The 21,121-nt window shown below is 40.6% G+C and overlaps 1 protein-coding gene, 1 non-coding gene and 1 pseudogene across 16 annotated transcripts in view; 1 reads left to right on the top strand and 2 right to left on the bottom strand.

Annotated features, from left to right (window-relative positions):
• The window catches only part of CCDC171 (coiled-coil domain containing 171), a 545,371-nt gene extending 534,335 nt beyond the window's left edge, over positions 1-11,036 (bottom strand). For 9 of the 15 annotated variants that reach the window (XM_074394869.1, XM_074394862.1, XM_074394861.1 and 6 more), the window contains exons 1-2: positions 10,199-10,546; positions 5,121-5,276 (exon numbers count right to left, since the gene is read on the bottom strand). Coding sequence is in view for 2 of the 15 variants with exons in the window: in XM_074394871.1 (XP_074250972.1) it covers positions 5,121-5,164 (44 nt within the window). In the remaining 13 variants the exon portion in view is untranslated. Of the gene's footprint in view, positions 1-5,120; positions 5,277-10,198; positions 10,548-10,960 lie in introns of those variants that run through there. The other 6 variants (XM_074394871.1, XM_010338737.3, XM_074394873.1 and 3 more) reach the window with 3 other exon arrangements.
• A 1,755-nt stretch (positions 11,037-12,791) lies between these two features.
• On the top strand, positions 12,792-18,414 carry LOC101042274 (complement component 1 Q subcomponent-binding protein, mitochondrial pseudogene; annotated as a pseudogene).
• LOC120366445 (U6 spliceosomal RNA) lies at positions 18,337-18,441 on the bottom strand. Its single transcript, XR_005581110.1, has one exon. It is a non-coding gene; the product is annotated as a U6 spliceosomal RNA (small nuclear RNA).
• Positions 18,442-21,121: the final 2,680 nt, after the last annotated feature.

Genomic DNA, 21,121 nt, shown 5'->3' with positions numbered 1-21,121 from the left:
AACTAAATTATGATCTTCTGTACAAGAAGTCAGTAGATAATAGTTAAAACTAAAAAAAAATTAGCAACACGGAAAAAAAATTTGAGAGATGAAAAATACTTCAGAGAGTTGAAAAAAATGATTGTTTTTCAGAATCTAAAAAGTGGATTTGCCTCAAAGAAATTAGTAATGCTGTTTTCTGTAATGCCACTTAATAAACTTTATAGCACAATGGATTATTTAAATAACATGCACATACAACTTAAATTTTTAAAATAAGACTAAGACTAAAATAAAACTGAGAGAATCAATGAAACCAAAATTTGGTTCTTTGAAAAGAGCTATAAAGTTAATAAACGTTTGGCTAAATTAACAAGAAAAAAAGAAAAAAACTCAAATTATGAAAATAATGAAGGAGGAAACATTACCATCTAGAAGGATTATAAAAGAATATTCTGAACAACTTTATACCAACAAATTAAACAATTCAGATCAATTGGATGAATTCCTAGAAAAACACAAATTACTGAAACTAAATTTAAAATCTGGATAGATCTATAACAGATAAAGATACGGTATTATTTAACCACACAGAAAGCTCAAGCACAGATAGCTTCACTGGCAAATTCTACCAAACATGTAAAGAAAAAAATTATACCAATCTTTACATAACGGGAGGGAACACTTACCAATCCATTCTATGAATCTGGCATTACTCTAATACCAAAACTAGACTAAGTTATGACAAGAAAGGAAAACAGATTAATATCTGTTTAATTATTAAAAATTAATTATTATTAAAAATTAAAAAATTAAAATTATTAAAAATTAAAATTAATATCCATGAATACAAACGGAAAAATCCTCAACAAAACATTAGCAAACCAAGTAGCTGGGCATGGTGGCACCTACTTGTAGTCCCAGCTACTTGGGAGGCTGAGGTGGCAGGCGCACTTGAGCACAGGAGTTCGAGGCTGCAGTGAGCTATGATCACCACTGAACAATGGCCTGGTAGACAGAGTAAAACCTCATCTCTTAAAAAAAAAAAATGGGCAAACCAAATCCAGAAACATCTTTAAAAGATTATACAACGTGACTAAGCAGGATATATTCCAAAAACATAAAATTGGTATGACATCTCAAAATTAATTGATGCAATACACAATTTTAATGAAATAAAAAGGCTAGGTATGATAGCTCATGTCTTTCTTTCCCAGCACTTTGGGAGGCCAAAGCAGGATTGCTTCAGGCCAGGAGTTCAAGACCAGCCTGAGAAACATAGCAAGATCTTGTCTCTACCAAAAAAAAAAAAAAAAAAAAAATTGGCCAGACATGGTGGTACATGCCTGTAGTCCTAGCTACTCAGGAGGCTGAAGCAGGAGGATCACTTGAGCTCAGTTCAAAGATGCAGTGAGCTAAAATCATGCCACTGCACTCTAGCTTGGGAAACAGAGCAAGACTTTTTCTCAGAAAAAGAAAAAAAGTGAAAGATTAATACATCGAAGAATACAAAATGTTGTCAAAACAAGCTGAAAAGCTAAACAAATGGAAAGACACTGCATAGTCACATGCATGTAAAGAAAACTCAATATTATTTAAATGGCAATTCTCCCCAAATTAATCTACATATTCAATATAATCCCTATTAAAACCCCAACACACATTTTTGCAGAAACTGAAAAGCTGATCCTAAAATTCAAATGGAAAGACAAAGAATTCAAAATAGCCAAAACAATTTTGAAGAAGAACAAATGAGAAAACTTTTGCTTCCTAATTTCAAAGCTTATCATAAAGCTACAGTAATCAAGACAATGTGGTATTGGATTAAGAACAGACATGTAGATCAATATACCAGCACTAAGACTCTAGAAATAAACCCAGTCTCACTCTGTCACTCAGGCAGGAGTGCAGTGATGCGATCTAGAGTGCAATGATGTGATCTCGGCTCATTGCAACCTCCGCCTCCTGGGTTCAAGCAATTCTCCTGCCTCAGCCTGCTGAGCAACTGAGATTACAGGTGCACACCACCATACCCGGCTAATTTTTGTATTTTTAGTAGAGATGGGGTTTCACCATGTTGGTCAGGCTGGTCTCAAACTCCTGACCTTGTGATACGCCCACCTTAGCCTCCCAGAGTGCTGGGATTACAGGTGTGAGCCACCACACCCAGCCATGGGATTATAGGCATGAGTTACTGCACCAGGCCAGCAAATCATGTATGTGATAAAGGACTTGCATTCTGAATATATAAAAACTCTTAAAGCTCAGTAACATGAAAATAAATAACACAATTTAAAAATAAACAAAAGATCTGAATAAACATTTCACCAAGGAAGATATATGAATGACCAAAAAGCACATATAAAGATGTTCAACATCATTAATCATTAGGAAAATTCAAATTATAACCACAATAACATATAACTTCATACTCACCAAAATGGCTAAATTGAAAAAGAAAGATAAAAACCAGTGTTGGTCAGGATGTAGGGCAACTAAAATTCTCATATATTGCTATGATAATATAAAATGACCCAATCACTTTAGAACACAATTTGGCAGTTTCTTGAAATTTTTAACATAAATTTACTATACGATGCAGCAATGCTGCTCCTAAGAATCTAACTAAGGGAAACAAAAACATATGTCAACAAAAAGACATATGCAAATGTGCACAGCAGCATTATTCATGGTACCTAAAAAGTAGAAACAACTCGAATGTCTGTCAACTGGTAAATGGGCATAATGTGGTATATCCATACAATGGAATACTATCAGCAATAAAAAGAAATGAAGTACTGCTACATGCTACAACTTGACAAACCTCAAGAATATGTATGTCCTGTAAAAGAAGCTACAAAAGACCATGTATCATGTGATTCCATTTATATGAATGGTTCAGAAAAGGCAAACCTATAGAAACAGAAAGTAGATTAGTAGTAGATTTTAAATAACTGTATCCAGATTCTAGAATTATAAAAAGTAATTTAGCCACTAAAAATTATGACAAGCAGGGGCCGTGGTGTGTGCCTATAGTTGCAGCTGATGCAGGAGGATTGCCTGAGGCCAGGATTGCCTTAGCGTAGGCAACATAATAAGACCCCACCTCAGAAAAGTTAAAAAATTATGATGCATTTATGCATTGATGTGGTAAGACATTTCTCCAAATTTGAAAAAGTAGGCTACTAAATAAGGTGAAATATTCTAACTTTTAAATACATATTTATTTAATATTGGTATTTTTAAAGTCTAGACAATTTAATTTTAATAACATTAAATGGTATTAAATAACATTAATTAAATAACATTTAAAAATTAATAAATAACATTAATTAAAATGTCATTAAATTTTAATAACATTTTAATTAATGTTATTAATTTTTAAATGTTAATTAATGTTATTAAAATTTAATAACATTTTAATGCTATTAATTTTAAATTAAAATTAAATTTTAATTTAAAATTTAATGACATTTACCAAAATGTTTAAATTTTAGTTTAAATTTTAATAGCATTTACCAAAATGTTATTAGTAGTTAACTCTAAGTGCTAAGATTACAAATAGCTTTATTGTTTTGTCATTTGCATTTTCTAAATTTTCTAAAAACACATGTATTATTTGCATTAAAATATATACATGCATATATACATATATATGAAATTTATATACAATAGAACAGAGCAAGAAGGCACCTTGAAGATCCTCTATTCAGCAGCTCCTGTTCCATATTCCTCAGGTGGAGGCAGAGAACAAAATAATGAAGCCTCACTTACCCCTTACAACATTCGAAAAAAGAAAAGTCCTCTTTAAGATGAAATTTTAGTGAAGAAAAAAATTTATATTTTATTCATTCCCTATCTTGCTCCAGAAGGGATTCAAGGTGGCTTCTGGCTGGACGTGGTAGCTCATACGTGTAATCCCAGCACTCTGGGAGGCTAAGGCGAGTGGATCACTTGAGGTCAGGAGTTCAAGACCAGCCTGGCCAACATGGTGAAACCCTGATTCCCCTAAAAATAAAAAAATTAGCTGGGTTTGGTCGCAGGTGCCTGTAATCCTAGCTACCCAGGAGGATGAAGCAGGAAAATCACTTGAACCCAGGAGATGGAGGTTGCAGTGAACCAAAATCATGCTACTACATTCCAACCTGGGCAACAGAGCAAGACTCTGTCTCAAAAAATAGGATGGTGGGATTATCTTCAAAAGCTAAGTGGAAAACCTTTGTATAGCAAATTTATGGGTAAAGTACATATTAGTCATGGTACCTGTCCCACCCATACATCCTTGCTGAAAAGGCAGTCTAGATCAGTCCTTCTCAAACTAAACACGAGGAAGGGCTATCTTCATCCCACCCCCGTGATGATTTTGTAAAATATATTTAATGCATTATTTTTAAAGAAATTTTAAAAACAGAATACAACCCCAAATGTTTTATTTTTAGATTCAGCAGACAGAATATTATTCTGTTACATGACTATAAAAGTTTCTAAACATTTACTTTTAATTTCAGTACTTATTTCTTTGTAAAGCACACTTAGAAGAGAGTGGCACTGCCCTAAGTGGTCCAGTTTTATATTTAGACCCACCCACCAAAGGTGAATGAACTAAAGGTACGCGCCACACCCAAGGGCAGAAATTGATGGTACAAAAAAGATGAGTAACAGCAATTAGGTGTTGCTTCTTGGACGGTAAACTGAAAGATACCAAGTAAAGAAGCAAAACAGCAACAGAGCTAGGAATAAATGAATGCTTATTCAGTAACCATGAATTAGAACTGGGGCAATGAAGAAAGGAATTAACGCCACAGAGGTTAAGGAAAACAAAACAATTATAAATAAAAAATATGAGGGAAAGATTTAGAGTAGTGGAAAAGAACAAGCAAGTCTCTAGTAACAGAAAGAAATTCAGACACATGGACTTTTGTGGTCCAAATTAATAGAGAAGCACAAAAACCCCATAAAGTCTCTAGATTCAGTTCCAATTCCTGTGAGGCTTCATTCATGCTCCTTCAGTCCCACAAAATTTCTACTCCTCTTAATATACCCATGGGAATTCTTACAATTAGCTCTACCAACGACTGACTTCTGCCTGTTCCTTGTAACTGAAAGTGTTCTTCAACTACAAGAAGAGACTAGAAGCTTACCTTTGGGTGTCATCAGTGCCATTACTTGAAGCATTCAAATTCATGATGTTTTCCAACTCTTTCAAAATGTCCCACTGTTTGTTAATGACATATTTCTTTCTTGATGATTAAAATTGCCTAAGATATCTGTGGCTTACAAGTTAGATGATCTGAGGTCTGTTAAAATAATAAATGATACAACAGCAGTTTGAGTCCTGATATTATTGGAGAGTTTTCTTGTTCTGTGACTTAATTGTATAATTATCGTATAACACACATGTAATACTGTATTCCAAAAAGCTATAATGTTTTAGATATTTCTTTCAAAAAGGATTGGAAGCCAGAATCATGGTATGTACCTGTAGTCCCAGCTATTCAGTAGGCTGAGGCAAAAGAGGATTGCTTGAGCCCAAGATTCAAGGCCAGCCTGGGCAACATAGTGAGTCCATCCGTAAAAAAATTTTTGTCTAATAATAATTTTAAAATAAAATAAAAAGTATTGGAAACAAAAATGACAAAATGTTAAAAAGATGTTCCTTATTATAAGAACAAAGTAATGAAACTATTCGATTATTTTCTCAAATGAAAAATTATCAGCCGGGCGCGGTGGCTCAAGCTTGTAATCCCAGCACTTTGGGAGGCGGAGGCGGGTGGATCACAAGGTCGAGAGATCGAGACCATCCTGGTCAACATGGTGAAACCCCATCTCTACTATAAATACAAAAAATTAGCTGGGCATGGTGGTACGTGCCTGTAATCCCAGCTACTCAGGAGGCTGAGGCAGGAGAATTGCCTGAACCCAGGAGGCGGAGGTTGCGGTGAGCCGAGATCGCGCCATTGCACTCCAGCCTGGGTAACAAGGGCGAAACTCTGTCTTAAAAAAAAAAAAAAAAAAAAAAAATTATCAAAACAGTGAAAAATTATTCCTGAAAATGTAAAAAGAATATGTATGTAGTGCCTATCTCTAGGGCACAGAATTCAGTTTCAAAGAAAGTGAAGTCCAGGGACATTTTTGGGTCCCCAAAGCCTTTCTCATAAATGAGACATCAAAGATGCCAAGGTACTCCCAACCAAAAGATCCCATGATAATTTTCAAAGGCCTCGTCCCAAGCAATCAAAGAGGAAGAAGGGAAGTACAGAGTATCTGTCACTTACTCTGACCTACTTTTTGGAACCTTCTTCTAAGGGAGATATTCCAAATTATACAGAGACAAAGTAAGTTACTTTACCACAGTGTTAGGAGTTTCTGGGTAAACATTTTAAACAGAGAAATAACAATAATAAAGTCCAAATAGACACAAATATAAATATGCCAAAAGGGCCTCCTGGTATCCCCAGTAGAAGTCCAATATCCCAAGAAAGACTGTAAGTTTTGGACTCAGAAAGATCTGAATTAGGATTCTAATAAATATCTTATAAGTATGTGGCCTTTGGGCAAGTTACTTAAAACTCTTTAAGCCTGTTTCCTCATCAATATAAAGGGAATAACTATCTCAATCTCATATGTTTAAAATGTAATAATACATACAGAACATATTCAGTGCCCGGCCACCACCCACTTATATTACTAAACACAGAACTAACCGAAAAAAAAGAATGATCTCTGATAAAGGAAGGGAGTGAGAGATGCTTGGGGTGATTTGGTCTAGGGAAAAGATGCAATAAATAATTGTTTAGTGAAATTGTAAGTGTATGGAGCTATCTAGACCTCAGGAAGGTCACCAAAAGAAAACAAACTCAAATAAGCAGACTGAGATGGAGACTGTACCCCAGTGCTGAGAACTGACTAACAACTCCTACACAGACATCCAAAGGATCTTTATAACAGTGTTTCACGTGACTGATTAAACAGTCTGACCTAGGACAGAGGTTGGAATTTTGGCTAAGATGACACGGGAATGGGGAGATCTCATCTCTCCAGGGACCTGAAAGACTAGGCTGGAAACAGTGGCAGACAAATGAATATCACTGTCATTCATCTACTGAGCACCTACTAGTGTCAAGCATAGTACTTGTTATTTTATATATAGAATTGTGGTCCTTACAACACTGCAATGTAAGGATTATCACATTTTTCTACCAAGAAAACTAAGACTGAGATAAGAAGTAACTTGAAAAAGTCACACCGTTACAGAACCAAGATTCCAACTCCTAACTCTCTGACTCTAAAGCCCAAGTTCTTTCTATGAGGCCACTGGTGACACATTAAGCTGAACTATAAGTCATCTTACCTGAGATTTATTATCCTCACTTTATAAGAAAACTCAGCTGATTCAGAGAACCTCAACTGTCTTGCCCAAAAGCCATTCAGCTATTAAGTGGAGGGCACTAGAGAGTCTATCAAGCTCTTCAGATACTGTCCCAAAATCTTGTCACCTTATCACCATGCTCCTGAAGGTCAGACCCCAGGAAAACTGCCTTCAGAATAAAAGAGTTAGAACCTGGAAGGAATGGACCCTTCTGTACTTAAAAGTAATGTCCAAGACACAAAAGCAGGTACATGAATGGTCAGTGGCTGAATCTGAACTATGATGGGATTCCCATGCAATCAAGCATGGCAGAGAAGGTACAGTAAAATCTCCTTCCTCTTCCTCCACCAGGTGAAAAGGCAAGGAATGATGAGGACAGTCAACTAGGGTTACAGTATAGTAATGAAAATCTCAGTGGAATAGGAAGCTAAGTTAAAGAATTACACTGCCTTTAAATAGTATTTATTTAAATAGTATTTCTAGCTTTACTTGAAACTTGCCTGTGAAACTCCACAAAGTTAAAATACACAATTTGGCCAAACTATGTGAGTAATTAAAAATATCTTATGACATGCAATCAAAATCAGAATTTCTCTTCTTCAATATTTGTTTAACTCTAAATATTACTTTCCATTAGAAACTATCCAATTGATCATTACCTGTGAACCAACTGTATGGCACAAAGTCATTCCCTGCTGTCATCATTCCAACTGTCACAAAAGTCCCTTCTCCAGGCATTGTGCTAAAAACTTTCTACATCTCATTTCACTCTACACCAACCCGAAGGGGAAGATAATGTTAATATCCATACTTAAACCAGGACTTAAAGATACTCAATCACCTGCCCAAAGTCACATCTCTAGTGACAGGGTCAGGATTTACATCCAAGTTAGCTGACTCCAAAACTCTGCTGTGCGCCTTGCTATTGGCCCTGAAGACACCGTTCATCCCAGCCAGGGAGCATGTAAGACCTCACTTTTCAGGGAATCATTTCTGGTCTTTGTTGGAGATTTCTTAAAAACATCATTTTTCTCCACATCCAAACTGACAAGTCATGGCCTTCTCAACAAAAGATTACTCAGACCTTCATTGGATTCTCAATCCAGATAGAACCTTCACAGGTTTAGACCAAAACCAGGTCATCCAGCAGCAGTGATGGATAAAGAAAGGCAAAGTTCAAATTAGCTTTTTATGTTAATATATTAATAGATTAATCTTCTCTTGGTAGTGGAGTTGAACTAATCATCATTACTACTAAAATAGATGATGGGATATTACGTATATCATTCATCAATGAGAAGATTTTTTTAAAATAGATAAAAGGGTAATTGAGGCCAAGGGATCAGTGATCCTGACATCCTGAAAGGAAGTATCAGCCCGAAAGGCAAAACGACTTTAGATTTCAGAGCCACTACTGGTAGAAAATTTTTCTACCTCACATCTGAGTCCTTCAGTTGGTCATCCCAAATGTACTAATCTTTCAGTGTGTCTTCACAGCAGAGGAAAAACGAGGGATGGGTGGATGAAAAGACAGAAACTCCTATTGCTGAGCCACTTACTATATGCCAGATACTGAGACCAGTATTCCTGATCTCATTTAATCCAAACACCTCCATGAGATTATTATGCACATTTCACAGATGAGAAAACTGAGGCTTGGAGATGTTGAGTAATTTCTGTAAAAACATTCAGTTGGAAAATGAGAATTCAAATCCACATCTGGTTAAGTCCATCCTCTTTCACTATGCAGTCTGTCATCATTAGTAACCACACCTGTGTTGGAAGTGTCCTCACTATAGTTACATAATCCACCTTGAAGGGGAAAGTTTGGTTCTTAGACCAAAACAAAGGGACTGAAACAATCAAAACGTTTTAGAATCAAATGAGACTCTAGAGACTAAGTCCATCCTCCTTATCTGACAGATCAGAACCTAATGCCGAGGAAGGTTAGGTGATTTGCCTGGGGGGACGCAGCTCAAAAATGGCTGAGCCAAGACTAATACAGAAACCTACAAACTAAGTCCTTCATCTTTCCTCATAGCAGGTTGCACTGCCTTTGTTTCCTCTGCATTTTATGTAAAACCATGTTCCTCTCCTGCTCTACTGTTGTTAAGAGTAGGCACTAACTGTTAAATAAAACAAGTGACAAAATCATATGTTCTTTTCTCCAAGATTATGAAAACCATAAAATATCGGTATGTCATGTAGACACCAACTCTTTCTAATAAATAAAGATGTATTTATTTTATACATAAAATACATACAACATATACATGAAATAAATGTGTATTTTCCTAGGATCGATATCATAATGGAATAAAAAAATTCAAAAAGTCGGCTCCACTTCTGCAGAAAATTTACCACTTAGGGAAAACGCACAGCTGACTCCCCTGTCTCTCAGTCCTGGAGGGTAGGCAGAAGCTGCAGGGGACAGCCTAGCACAACCCATTCTCGTTTATCAAACACTTGTAGAGTGTCTACTGTGTGGCCCGCATTTAAAAAGGGGAGAGGGGGCATTAAGAAGTGGTCCACACCCTCAAGGGCGCTTACTGATGATCGGGAAGGAAAGCGCCCCGCAATTGTAAACCTAAGCAGCTCCAAGTCCCAGCCCTCTGCCTTCCCTCCGGTCCCCAGCCGGCGCTCTGGCACAGCGGCAGCGACCTCTGGCTACGATGCTCCGCGGAGGTCCTCCTCCAGGTGGGCGGGGAGACCCAGCCCAGGGAGCTGGCGGCGTGCCCCAAGGGCAACAGGGGGAGCCCCGGGGCCGCCCAAACTCACTCAGGGGCCCCCACTGTCTCAACACCTCCCTCCCGAGTCGTCCGCCTCGAAGCCCCGACACCCTGCGGTTACCTCAGGGGCCTCGCGTGGTCCACGCCGCACACCCAAGACCCCGGGGGCCGCTCCAAGTCTCAGGGGTAGGAGGCCCAGGCACCCCGCAGGGGTAAGAGCAAAAACTGTTGGAACACGACGGAGTCTAGGACCCGAGAGGAGGGGGACAAAGAGCAAAGGGGGACAGGAGGGGACAGGCCCCCGGGACGTGAAGTTTACAACGGCCACTTCCGGAGCTGAAAACACTCGCTGCTCTCGCAGACCTTCCCAGACTTTCACAGGTCAGCCCCACTCGGGCTCCCCCTGCCCTTTTCCTCCCGCCTCCCGCCTCCCGCAGCCCGCAGCCCGCAGCTCCGGGCTACGTACTCCGAGAACGCCGGCTCGGATTGGAGGAGACCGCCCGCCAAGCAGCGCGCCTCCGCTGAGGGGAGGACGAGCGCATGCGCCCGTTGCTGGGGAGCGGCGGGCTAGCGACCGCGCGTGCTCCCGCCTCAGGAGCTCCCAGTACGCGCGCGACGGAGCCGCCTGCCCAGCCGCGGCTGTGGCTTTTCAGCGCGAGGTGCCCGCTTTCCTGTCTCAGTCGCCAGAGCCGAGTGGAAATGCAGATTTCCAGCTTCTAACCCCTTTTCCCTGCCTGCTGAGTAAAAACCTAAGAGGTCGGATCCCAGATCCTGCATTTTGAAACTGGTTCTGCCCATCTTTAGAGCCACAGCCACGGTGGGCTGTGCCGGGGCCTGGGGAGACATTCTCTGGGCTCGCGTTCTGCCCAACTGCCTGGTTTACCTCTGTCTGGACAGCTCTCTGCCTGCACAGGGCTTCGTGTCCCCTCCTCCCGTTGTATGCCAGCTTAGGGGGGCCAGCAGGTCGGAAGAATGCATTCCTGCTGTCGCCGCGCCCGTCATTATCAACGTTACATAACCAGGCACGTCGCGGAGAGCGCCTCGGAGCCGTAGCGTGTGCGTTCCGTATCTCTTTCCTCGCTTCTCGCCTCTGTCACACGCCACACTCGCCGTCCTCTTACTGGTAATGTATGTACTTCGGTTTCTCCCGTCGGCTGCTTCACGATCTGCTGCCGCCTCAGGGAGACTGGAAAACCAAAGCCTCTTTTGTTCCCTAACTTTTGAAAGCCTATCCCCAGAGAGCCATGCAAATTGGCGGGATTTGATTAAATATTTTTGTCTTCGCCACCACTACCTCCTCTGCACAAAAAGGTCTTTAATGCAAAACGAGCCTTGTATTCTAAACTCGTTCCATGTTGATTGTAATCAGCCTGAAACCAGGTGTAGAGGCCGTCGTTCCTCCTTTCTCCCTTGGGAGAGCCAATGCTCATAAATGCAAAACCTCCTTGATTCTTGTAGCACTGAAACCTTAATTGGTTTAATTTTAGTCATTTAGATCTAAAATGGAGGCCCGTCCCTGATTCTTTTTACCAGAAACATAAAGGGGATAATTGCTCCAAAGGAAATAAAGGGAAAAAACAGCCCAGTCTAACGTTTAGAAATAAAATGGAAAATTGCCGGGCGCGGTGGCTCAAACCTGTAATCCCAGCACTTTGGGAGGCCGAGGCGGGTGGATCACGAGGTCGACAGATCGAGACCATCCCGGTCAACATGGTGAAACCCCGTCTCTACTAAAAATACAAAAAATTAGCTGGGCATGGTGGCGCGTGCCTGTAATCCCAGCTACTCAGGAGGCTGAGGCAGGAGAATTGCCTGAACCCAGGAGGCAAAAAAAGAAATAAAATGGAAAATTACAACTGACTAATGAGATTAGAACTTTTATGTTACAAGCTTTAAATAATATTTTTAATTTTTCTTGTTTTCTCTCTTTTTTTTTTTTTTTTTTTTTTTTTGAGACGGAGTTTCGCTCTTGTTACCCAGGCTGGAGTGCAATGGCGCAATCTCGGCTCACCACAACCTCCTCCTCCTGGGCTCAGGCAATTCTCCTGCCTCAGCTTCCTGAGTAGCTGGGATTACAGGCACGTGCCACCATGCCCAGCTAATTTTTTGCATTTTTAGTAGAGAAGGGGTTTCACCATGTTGACCAGGATGGTCTCGATCTCTTGACCTCGTGATCCACCCGCCTCGGCCTCCCAAAGTGCTGGGATTACAGGCTTGAGCCACCGCCCCCGGCCTCTCTCTTTTTTTTTTGAAACAGGGTGGTGCTCTGTTGCCCAGGCTGGAGTATACTGGCACAATCAGGCCTCACTGCAGCCTCAACCTCCAGGGCTCAAAAAAACAAAAAGATATGAAAATAAGCTGCATATCACATGATCACATGTAATTAGGGAAATGTAATTAAAATAACAATGAGATGTTACCACACCCCTGTTTAAATGGCCAAAATCGAAAACTCTGACAACACCAAATGTTGACAAAGATGTGGAGCAACAGGAACTCTCTCATTCATTACAGATGAGAACACAAAATGGTATAATCACTTTGGAAACAAGTTGGGCAATTTCTGACAAAACTAAACATATGCTTACCACATGATCCAGAAATCACATTCATTAGCATTCACCCAAAGGAGTAGAAAACATATCCATACAAAAACCTGCACATAAATGTTTACAGCAGCCTTATTTATAACTGACAACTTGGCAGTAACCAAGATGCCCTTTAGTAGGTGAATGGAGAAATAAACTGTGATATATCCAGCCAACAGAATTCCATTGAGCACTAAAAAGAAAGGAGCTATCAGGCCATGAGAAGACACATGGAGAAGCCTGGGCACGGTGGCTCAGGCCTGTAATCCCAGCACTTTGGGAGGCCAAGGTGGGCAGATCATTTGAGGCCAGGAGTTCAAGACCAGCCTGGCCAACATGGTGAAACCCCGTCTCTCCTAAAAGTACAAAAAATTAGCTGAGCATGGTGGTGTGTGCCTATAGTCCCAGCTACTCAGGAGTCTGAGCCATGAGAATTGCTTGAACCCAGAAGGTCAAGGCTGCAGTGAGCTAAGATTGCACTACTGCACTCCAACCTGAGTGACAGAGTGAGAACTTACCTAAAAAAAAAAAAAGAAAGAAAAAAAGCATGAAAGACATGGAGGAAAGTTAAGTAGTTAAGTGTGTATTAAGCAGTCAGAAAGGCTACGTACTGTATAATTCCATCTATAGGCATATCTCATTTTATTGCACTTCACTCTGAAGATACTATGTTTTTTTACAAAGCGGAGGTTTGTGGTAACCCTGTATCAAAGATGACTATCAGTGTCATTTTTCCAAAAGCATGTGCTCGCTTCTTGTCTCTGTGTCACATTTTGGTAATTTTCATAATATTTCCATTTTCCTATTACAATTATATCTATTAATGGTAATTTTGTGATCAGTGATCTTCAATGTTACTATCATATTTGTTTTTAGGTACCATAAACTACACTCATATAAGACAGCAATCTTAATCAATAAATGGCGTATGTGTTCTGACCGCTCTACTAACCAGCCATTCCCCACCCTCTCCTCATACCTCCCTATTCCCTGAGACATAATATTGACATCAGGCCAATTAATAACCCTACAATGACTTCTAAGTCTAAGTGTTAAAGTGAAAGAAAGACTCATACCTTCCCACTTTAAATCAAAAGCTAGAAATGATTAAGCTTAGTGAGGAAGGCATGTCAAAATCCAAGACAGGCTGAAAGCTAGGAATATTTTGTCAAATGGTAGCCAAGATGTTAATGCAAAGGAAAAGTTCTTGAAGGAAATTAGGGCAGGTGTGGTGGCTCAAGCCTGTAATCCCAGCACTTTGGGAGGCTAAGGCAGGAGAATGCCAGCACTTTGGGAGGCTAAGATGGGAGGCAAGGAGTTTGAGTCTAGCCTGTGTGATAGGCTTGAGACTCTATCTCAAAAAATAATAATAATAACTAAAAGTACTACTCCAGTGAACACACAAATTATAAGAACATGGAACAGCCTTATTACTGATACGAAGAAAGTTGTAGAGTGTAGGTAGAAGATCAAACCAGCAACATTCCCTGAATTAGGCCAAAGCTTAATTCAGAGTAAGACTCTAACTCTTAAATTCTGTGAAGGCTGAGAGAGGTGAAGAAGCTGCAGAAGAAAAGTTGGAAGCTAGCAGATTGGTTCATGAGTTTTAAAAAAGAAGTCTTCTTTGTAACATACCAGTGCAAGGTAAAGCAACAGTGCTGATGTAAAAGCTGCAACAAGCTATCCAGAAGATCTAGCTAAAATCATTGATGAAGATGACTATACTAAACATCAGATTTCTAACGTACAGAAAACAGCCTTCTATCGGAAGATGATTCCTACAGAGGTGAATTAAAGCCTGGCTTCAGAGCTTCCAAGAGCAGACTGACTCTTGTTAGGGATCACCATAGGTGGTCATTTAAGTTAAAGCCAGTGCTTATTTACCATTCCAAAAATCCTACCAACTTGAAAAAATCACGCTAATCTATTCTGCCTGTGCTTTTTTTTTTTTTTTAGACGGTGTTTCGCTCTTGTTGTCCAGGCTGGAGGGCAATGGCTCAATCTCGGCTCACTGCAACATCCGCCTTGTGGGTTCAAGCAATTCTCCTGCCTCAGCCTCCCGAGTAGCTGGGACTACAGGTGTGCGCCACCACGCCCAGCTAATTTTTGTATTTTTAGTAGAGACAGGGTTTCACCATGTTGACCAGGATGGTCCTGATCTCTTGACCTCGTGATCCACCCGTTTCAGCCTCCCAAACTGCTGGGATTATAGGTGTGAGCCACCATCCCTGGCCCTGCCTGTGCTTTATTAATGAAACAACAAAGCCTGGATGACAGTATATCTCTTTATGGCATATTTACAGAGTATTTTAAGCCTGTGTATAGACCTACTGCTCAGAAAAAAAAATACTTTCAAAATATTATTGTTCATTGACAGTGCACTTGGTCAACCAAGAGCTCTGATGATTATGTACCAGGAGATTGATACTGTTTTCATGCCTGCTAACACAGCATCCATTCTGCATGAGTCAATGAAGACTTTTGGCTTTCAAGTTTTATTATTTAAGAACTATATTTCAGCCAGGAGCAGTAGCTCATGCCTGTAATCCCAACACTTTCGGAGGCCGAGGTGGGTGGATCACTTGAGGTCAGGAGTTTCAGACCAGCCTGGACAACATGGTGAAACCCCATCTCTACCAAAAATACAAAAATAAGCTGGGTGTGATGGTGCATTGCCTATAATCCCAGCTACTCAGAAGGCTGATGCAAGAGAATCGCTTGAACCTGGGAGGCAGAGGTTGCAGTGATCTGAGGTTGTGCCACTGTACTCCAGCCTGGTAAGCAGAGCAAGACTCCATCTCAAGAAAAAAAAAAAAGAAAGAAAGAAAGAAATTTCATAAGACTGTGCTGCCATATATAGTGATTCTTCTAACGGATCTAGGCAAAGTAAATTGAAAACTTTCTGAGAAAAATTAACCATTCTAGATGCCAGTGAGAACATATGTGACTCATGGGAAGAGAGCAAAATGTCAGCTTTTTTTTTTTAAAGAGATAAGATCTTGAGGCAGAGGTGGACAGATCACTTGAAGTCAGAAGTTCGAGACCAGCCTAGCCAACATGGTGAAAAAGTCTCTATTAAACATACAAAAATTAGCCTGGCGTGATGGCACATGCCTGTAGTCCCAGTGACTTGGGAGGCTGAGGCAGGAGAATGGTTTGATCCTGGGAGGTGGAGGTTGCAGTGAGCCAAGTTTTGCCATTGCACTGCAACCTGGGTGACAGAGTGAGACTCTGTCTCAAAAAAAAAAAAAGAGAGAGAGAGAGAGGGTCTTGCTTTGTGGCCCAGGTTGAACTGCAGTGGCATGATCATGGCTCACTATAGCCTGAAACTCCTGGACTCAAGCAATTCTCCTTCCTCAGCCTCCCCAGTCGCTAGGATTGCAGGAACATATCACATTACCACACCTGGCTAATTGTTTTTTAATTTTTTTTAGAGACAAACTCATATATTGCCCAGGCTGGTCTCAAACTCCTGGGCTCAAGTGATCCTCCCGTCTTAGCTGAGATTACAGGCATGAGTCACTGCACCCAGCTAAAATGTCAACATTAACAGGAGTTGGAAACAAGTTGGTACCAACCCTCATAGATGACTTTCAGAGGTTTAATTCTTCAGTTGAGAATTAATTCCTTAATTTCTACTGCAGAGGTGGTAGAAACAGCAAGGGGACTAGAATTAGAAGTGATGCCTGAGCGCCAGGCCTCCTGAGGCCTCATGGGCCTCGCACCTGCGGCTGTGGCTGCAGCGTGCTGCACACCAAAGGAGATAAAGCTTTTGTTGATTTCCTGAGTGATCAAATTAAGGAGGAAAGAAAAATCCAGAAGCATAAAACCCCCCCTAAGACGTCTGGAGGTTGGGAGCTGGAACTGAATGGGACAGAAGCTAAATTAGCGCGGAAAGCTGCCAGGGGTAAAATCACTGTCACTTTCAACATTAACAACAGGATCCCACCAACATTTGATGGTGAGGAGGAATCCTCGCAAGTACAGAAGGTTGTAGAACAGGAGACTGAATTGACATCAACTCTCAATTTCATGGCTGAAGTTATAAAAAATGATGGCAAGAAGGCCCTTGTGCTGGACTGTCATTATCCAGATGAGGTTGGACAAGAGGATGAGGCTGAGAGTGACATCTTCTCTATCAGGGAAATTAGCTTTCAGTCCACAGTGACTCTGAATGGAAGGTTACTAATTATACACTCAACACAGATTCCCTGGACTGGGCCTTATATGGCCACCTAATGGATTTCCTGCGGACCGAGGGCTAGACAATACTTTTACAGATGAGTTGGTGGAGCTCAGCACAGCCCTGGAGCACCAGGAGTACATTACTTTTCTTGAAAACCTCAAAAGTTTTGTCAAGAGCCAGTAGAGCAGACAGACACTGAAAGTCATAGTTTTATGGCAGGCTTTGGCCATTGAACAAATCTGACTCTGAAGCTAGACACATGCTTTGAAATGATTATCATTCTAATATCATGGGGAAAAAATACCAAATTTAAATATGTTTTACACTCATTTATTACCATTTTTTTCTATACAAATCTATTATTTGTAGATTTTTGTATAACATAATAGACAATAAAATTGGTTTATCTCCTCCAAAAAAAAGTGATGCCTAAAGATGTGACTGAACTGTTTCAGTCTCATCATAAGACTTAAACAAATGAGGAGTTTCTTCTTATGAATAAGCAAAGAAGGTGATTTCCTTTTTTTTTTCTTTAATTTTATGTTAGGTTCTGGGATACATGTGCAGAACATACAGATTCATCACCTAGGTATTAAGCCCCTCATGCATTAGCTATTTGTCCTGATGCTCTCTCTGCCCCCCAGCAGGTCCCAGTGTGTGTTGTTCCCCTCCCTGTGTCCATGTGTTCTCATTGTTCAGCTAACACTTATGACTGGGAACATGAGGTGTTTGGTTTTTTGTTGCTATATGTTAGTTTGCTGAGGATGATAGCTCCCAGCTTCAACCATGTCCCTGCAAAGGACATGAACTCATTCCTTTTTATGGCTGCATAGCATTCCATAATGTGTCTGTACCACACTTTTTAAAATTCAGTCTATTATTGGTGGGCGTTAGGGTTGATTCCATGTCTTTGTTATTATGAATCATGCTGCAATAAACATACATGTGCATGTATATTTATAATAGAATGATTTATATTCCTTGGGGTATATACCCAGCAATGGGACTTCTGGGTCAAATGGTATTTCTGGTTCTAGATCCTTGAGGAATTACCACACTGCCTTCTACAGTGGATATTTACATTCCCACCAACAGTGTAATAGCATTCCTATTTCTCCACAGCCTTGCTGGCATTTCTTGTTTCTTGGCTTTTTAATAATCGCCATTCTGACTGGTGTGAGATGGTATTTCATTGTGGTTTTGATTTGTAATTCTCTAATGATCAGTGATTTGAACTTTTTTTCATATGTTTGTTGGCTACATAAAATGTCTTCTTTTGAGAAGTGTCTGTTCATATTCTTTGCCCACTTTTTGATGGGGGTTTTTTTCTTGTAAATTTGTTTCTTGTAGATACTGGATATTAGACCTTTGTCAAATGGGTAGATTGGAAAAATTTTCTCCCATTCTGTAGGTTGCCTATTTGCTCTGATGGTAGTTTCTTTTGCTGTGCAGAAGCGCTTTAGTTTAATTAGATCCCATTTATCAAAAAATATGGAACACTTCACAAATTTGCTTATCATCCTTGCTCAGGGACCATGCTAATCTTCTCTATATCATTCCAGTTTTAGTATATGTGCTGCTGAAGCGAACAAGAAACTGTTTTTTTGAGATGGAATCTGCTCCTGGTGAAGATGCTGTGAACACTGTCGAAATGACAAGAATTTAAAACTTATTTATTTTATTTTGTTTTTTGAGGTAGGGTCTCACATTGTTGCCCAGGCTGGAATGCAGTGGCATGATCACAGCTCACTGCAGCCTTGGCCTTCCAGGCTCAAGCAATCCTCCCACCTCAGCCTCCCACATAGCTGGCACTATATGTGTGCACCACCACACCCAGCTAGTTTTTGTGTTTTTTGTAGAGACAGAGTCTTGCTCTGTTGCCCAGGCTGAAGTGCAGTGGCATGCTCACAGCCCACTGCAGCCTCAACCTCTTGAGCGTCAGCAATCTTCCCACCTCGTCCTCCTTAGTAGCTGGAACTGCAGGCGTGTGCCACTATATCCAGCTATATTTTTGTATTTTTTGTAAAGATGGGGTTTTACCACATTACCCAGTTTGATCTCAAACTCCTAGGCTCAAGTGATCCTCCTGCCTTAGCTTCCCAAAGTGCTGGGATTACAGGCATGAGCCACTGCCCAGAGCCTTATTGCATACTTAATAGACTACAGAATAGTGTAAACATAACTTTTATATGCATTGGGAAATCCAAATATTTGTGTGACTTACTGTATTGCAATGTTTGGAGCTCAACCTGCAAAGTCTCCACGGTATACCTATACGACATTCTGGAAAATTAAACAAGGAAGACAGTAAGAACATCAGTGGTTGCCAAGGGTTGGTAGGGAAAGGAATGAATAGGCAGAGCAAAAACAATTTTTATGCCAGTGAAACTACTCCATATGCTACTATAATGGTAGATTATAATTTGTCTACGCCCATGACTATACAACACCAAGAGGGAACCCTAATATAAACTACAGACTTTGGGTGATTATGATTATGATGGTTCATGTATTGCAACGAATGTACCACTCTGGCAGAAGATGCTGAAAAGGGGGGAAGCTATGCATGTGGTGGGGAAGGGCATATACAGGAAATCTCACTGCTTTCTGTTTAATTCTGCTGTGAGCCCAAAACTGCTCTTAAAGTCTTCTAAAAAATAAATAAAATACATATATATATAAATACATAAAGTGTTCTCAAAGTCCAACCTCTTTACCCCAGATCTAAAAACATTTAAGAATGTATTATATATTATATTTCTTTATAGACTTTTTTTTTTTTGAGACAGAGTCTCACTCTGTTGCCAGGCAGGAGGAAAGTGGCACGATCTCGGCTCACTGCAACCTCCGCCTCCCAGGTGCAAGTGATTCTCCTGCCTCAGCCTTCCAAGTAGCTGGGACCACGGGTGCACACCATCACGCCCAGCTAACTTTTGTATTTTTAGTACAGACGGGGTTTCACAATGTTGGCCAGAATGGTCTCCATCTCTTGACCTCGTGATCTGCCCACCTCTGCCTACCAAAGTGTTGGGATTACAGGCATGAGCCACCTCACATGGCCTCTTTATAGACATTTTGATGTATAAATAAATACGTAATTTTTGGCCATACACAGATGTCTCACACTTATAATCCCAGCACTTTGGGAAGCCAAGATGGGTGGATCACTTGAGGCCAGGAGTTCAAGACCAGCCTGGCCAACATGAAGAAACCCTGTCTCTACTAAAAATACAAAAATTAGCTGAGTATGGTAGTGCACACCTGTAATCCCAGCTGCTCCAAAAGCTGAGGCAAAGAATGGCTTGAACCTGGGAGGCAGAAGTTGCAGTGAGTCAAGATCACACCACAACACTCCAGCCTGGGTGACAAGAGCAAGACTCTGTCTCAAAACAAAAACAAAAAAAAACCATACTTCTGTTTTTTACAGATGGGGGGTGGTCTTACTGTTACCTAAGCTGGCCTCAAATGCCTGGCCTCAAGTGATTCTTCCATCTCAGTCTCCCAAGTAACTGGGACTACAGGCATGAGCCACCGTACCCAGCTATTTGTTTTAAATAATGAGCATTTATTTATCTATCATTGTATTTATTCACATGTACACACATACACATTAGTAGCAGACACTGTTAGTTGTTTATCCATTCCCTACCCCACCCTTGCTGATAAACCCTGACTTGTTTGTAGCAGTAATAGGTACAACTCCAGAAGACGCACGTTTGACTCGTGACTACCCTGTTTCCTGCTATCAGCTACTGACTCTCCCAGGCTCCCTTGTAGCCAGGGTTGGCTATGTGAACAGTTCTGAACAATGAAATGTAAGGGCACATTTACTGAGATAAGAATAAAAAGAGTCTTGATCCTCGATGACACATTTAGTTGCTAACCCTTTCCTGAACTACCTACCACCTCTGATCTCCGTGCGGTAAGCAATGGCCCTAGAGTTTAAGCCTGTGCTCGCTGTGTTTTCTGTTACTTGAAGCCAGCAGCATGCTAGTAAACCAGCTCTGGGGGAGGAAAAAATTTCCCCTGATTTGTAGTCTTTGCTGACTTCCTTGATGAAAATATTTTAAATACTCTCACTATGACCAATTTTTAAACAACCAGCATGAAGCCTGACTGCAGTTGTGAAGAAATGAGCACATGTGGCTCTCAAGGGCCCTGTGCTCTCTCAAGCCCGTGTGAACCAGCTCTAGCACATCACTGCCTGAAGCCAAACAGATGGTAACATATGCATTGTAATTCTATACTTTTTCTTTACTTAGTAAGCGTA

This window comes from Saimiri boliviensis, chromosome 2 (genome assembly GCF_048565385.1).
Source record: "Saimiri boliviensis isolate mSaiBol1 chromosome 2, mSaiBol1.pri, whole genome shotgun sequence".
Taxonomy (NCBI): domain Eukaryota; kingdom Metazoa; phylum Chordata; class Mammalia; order Primates; family Cebidae; genus Saimiri; species Saimiri boliviensis.
Note: the sequence above shows the minus strand (reverse complement) of the source record. Positions and strands in the feature narration are given on the sequence as shown.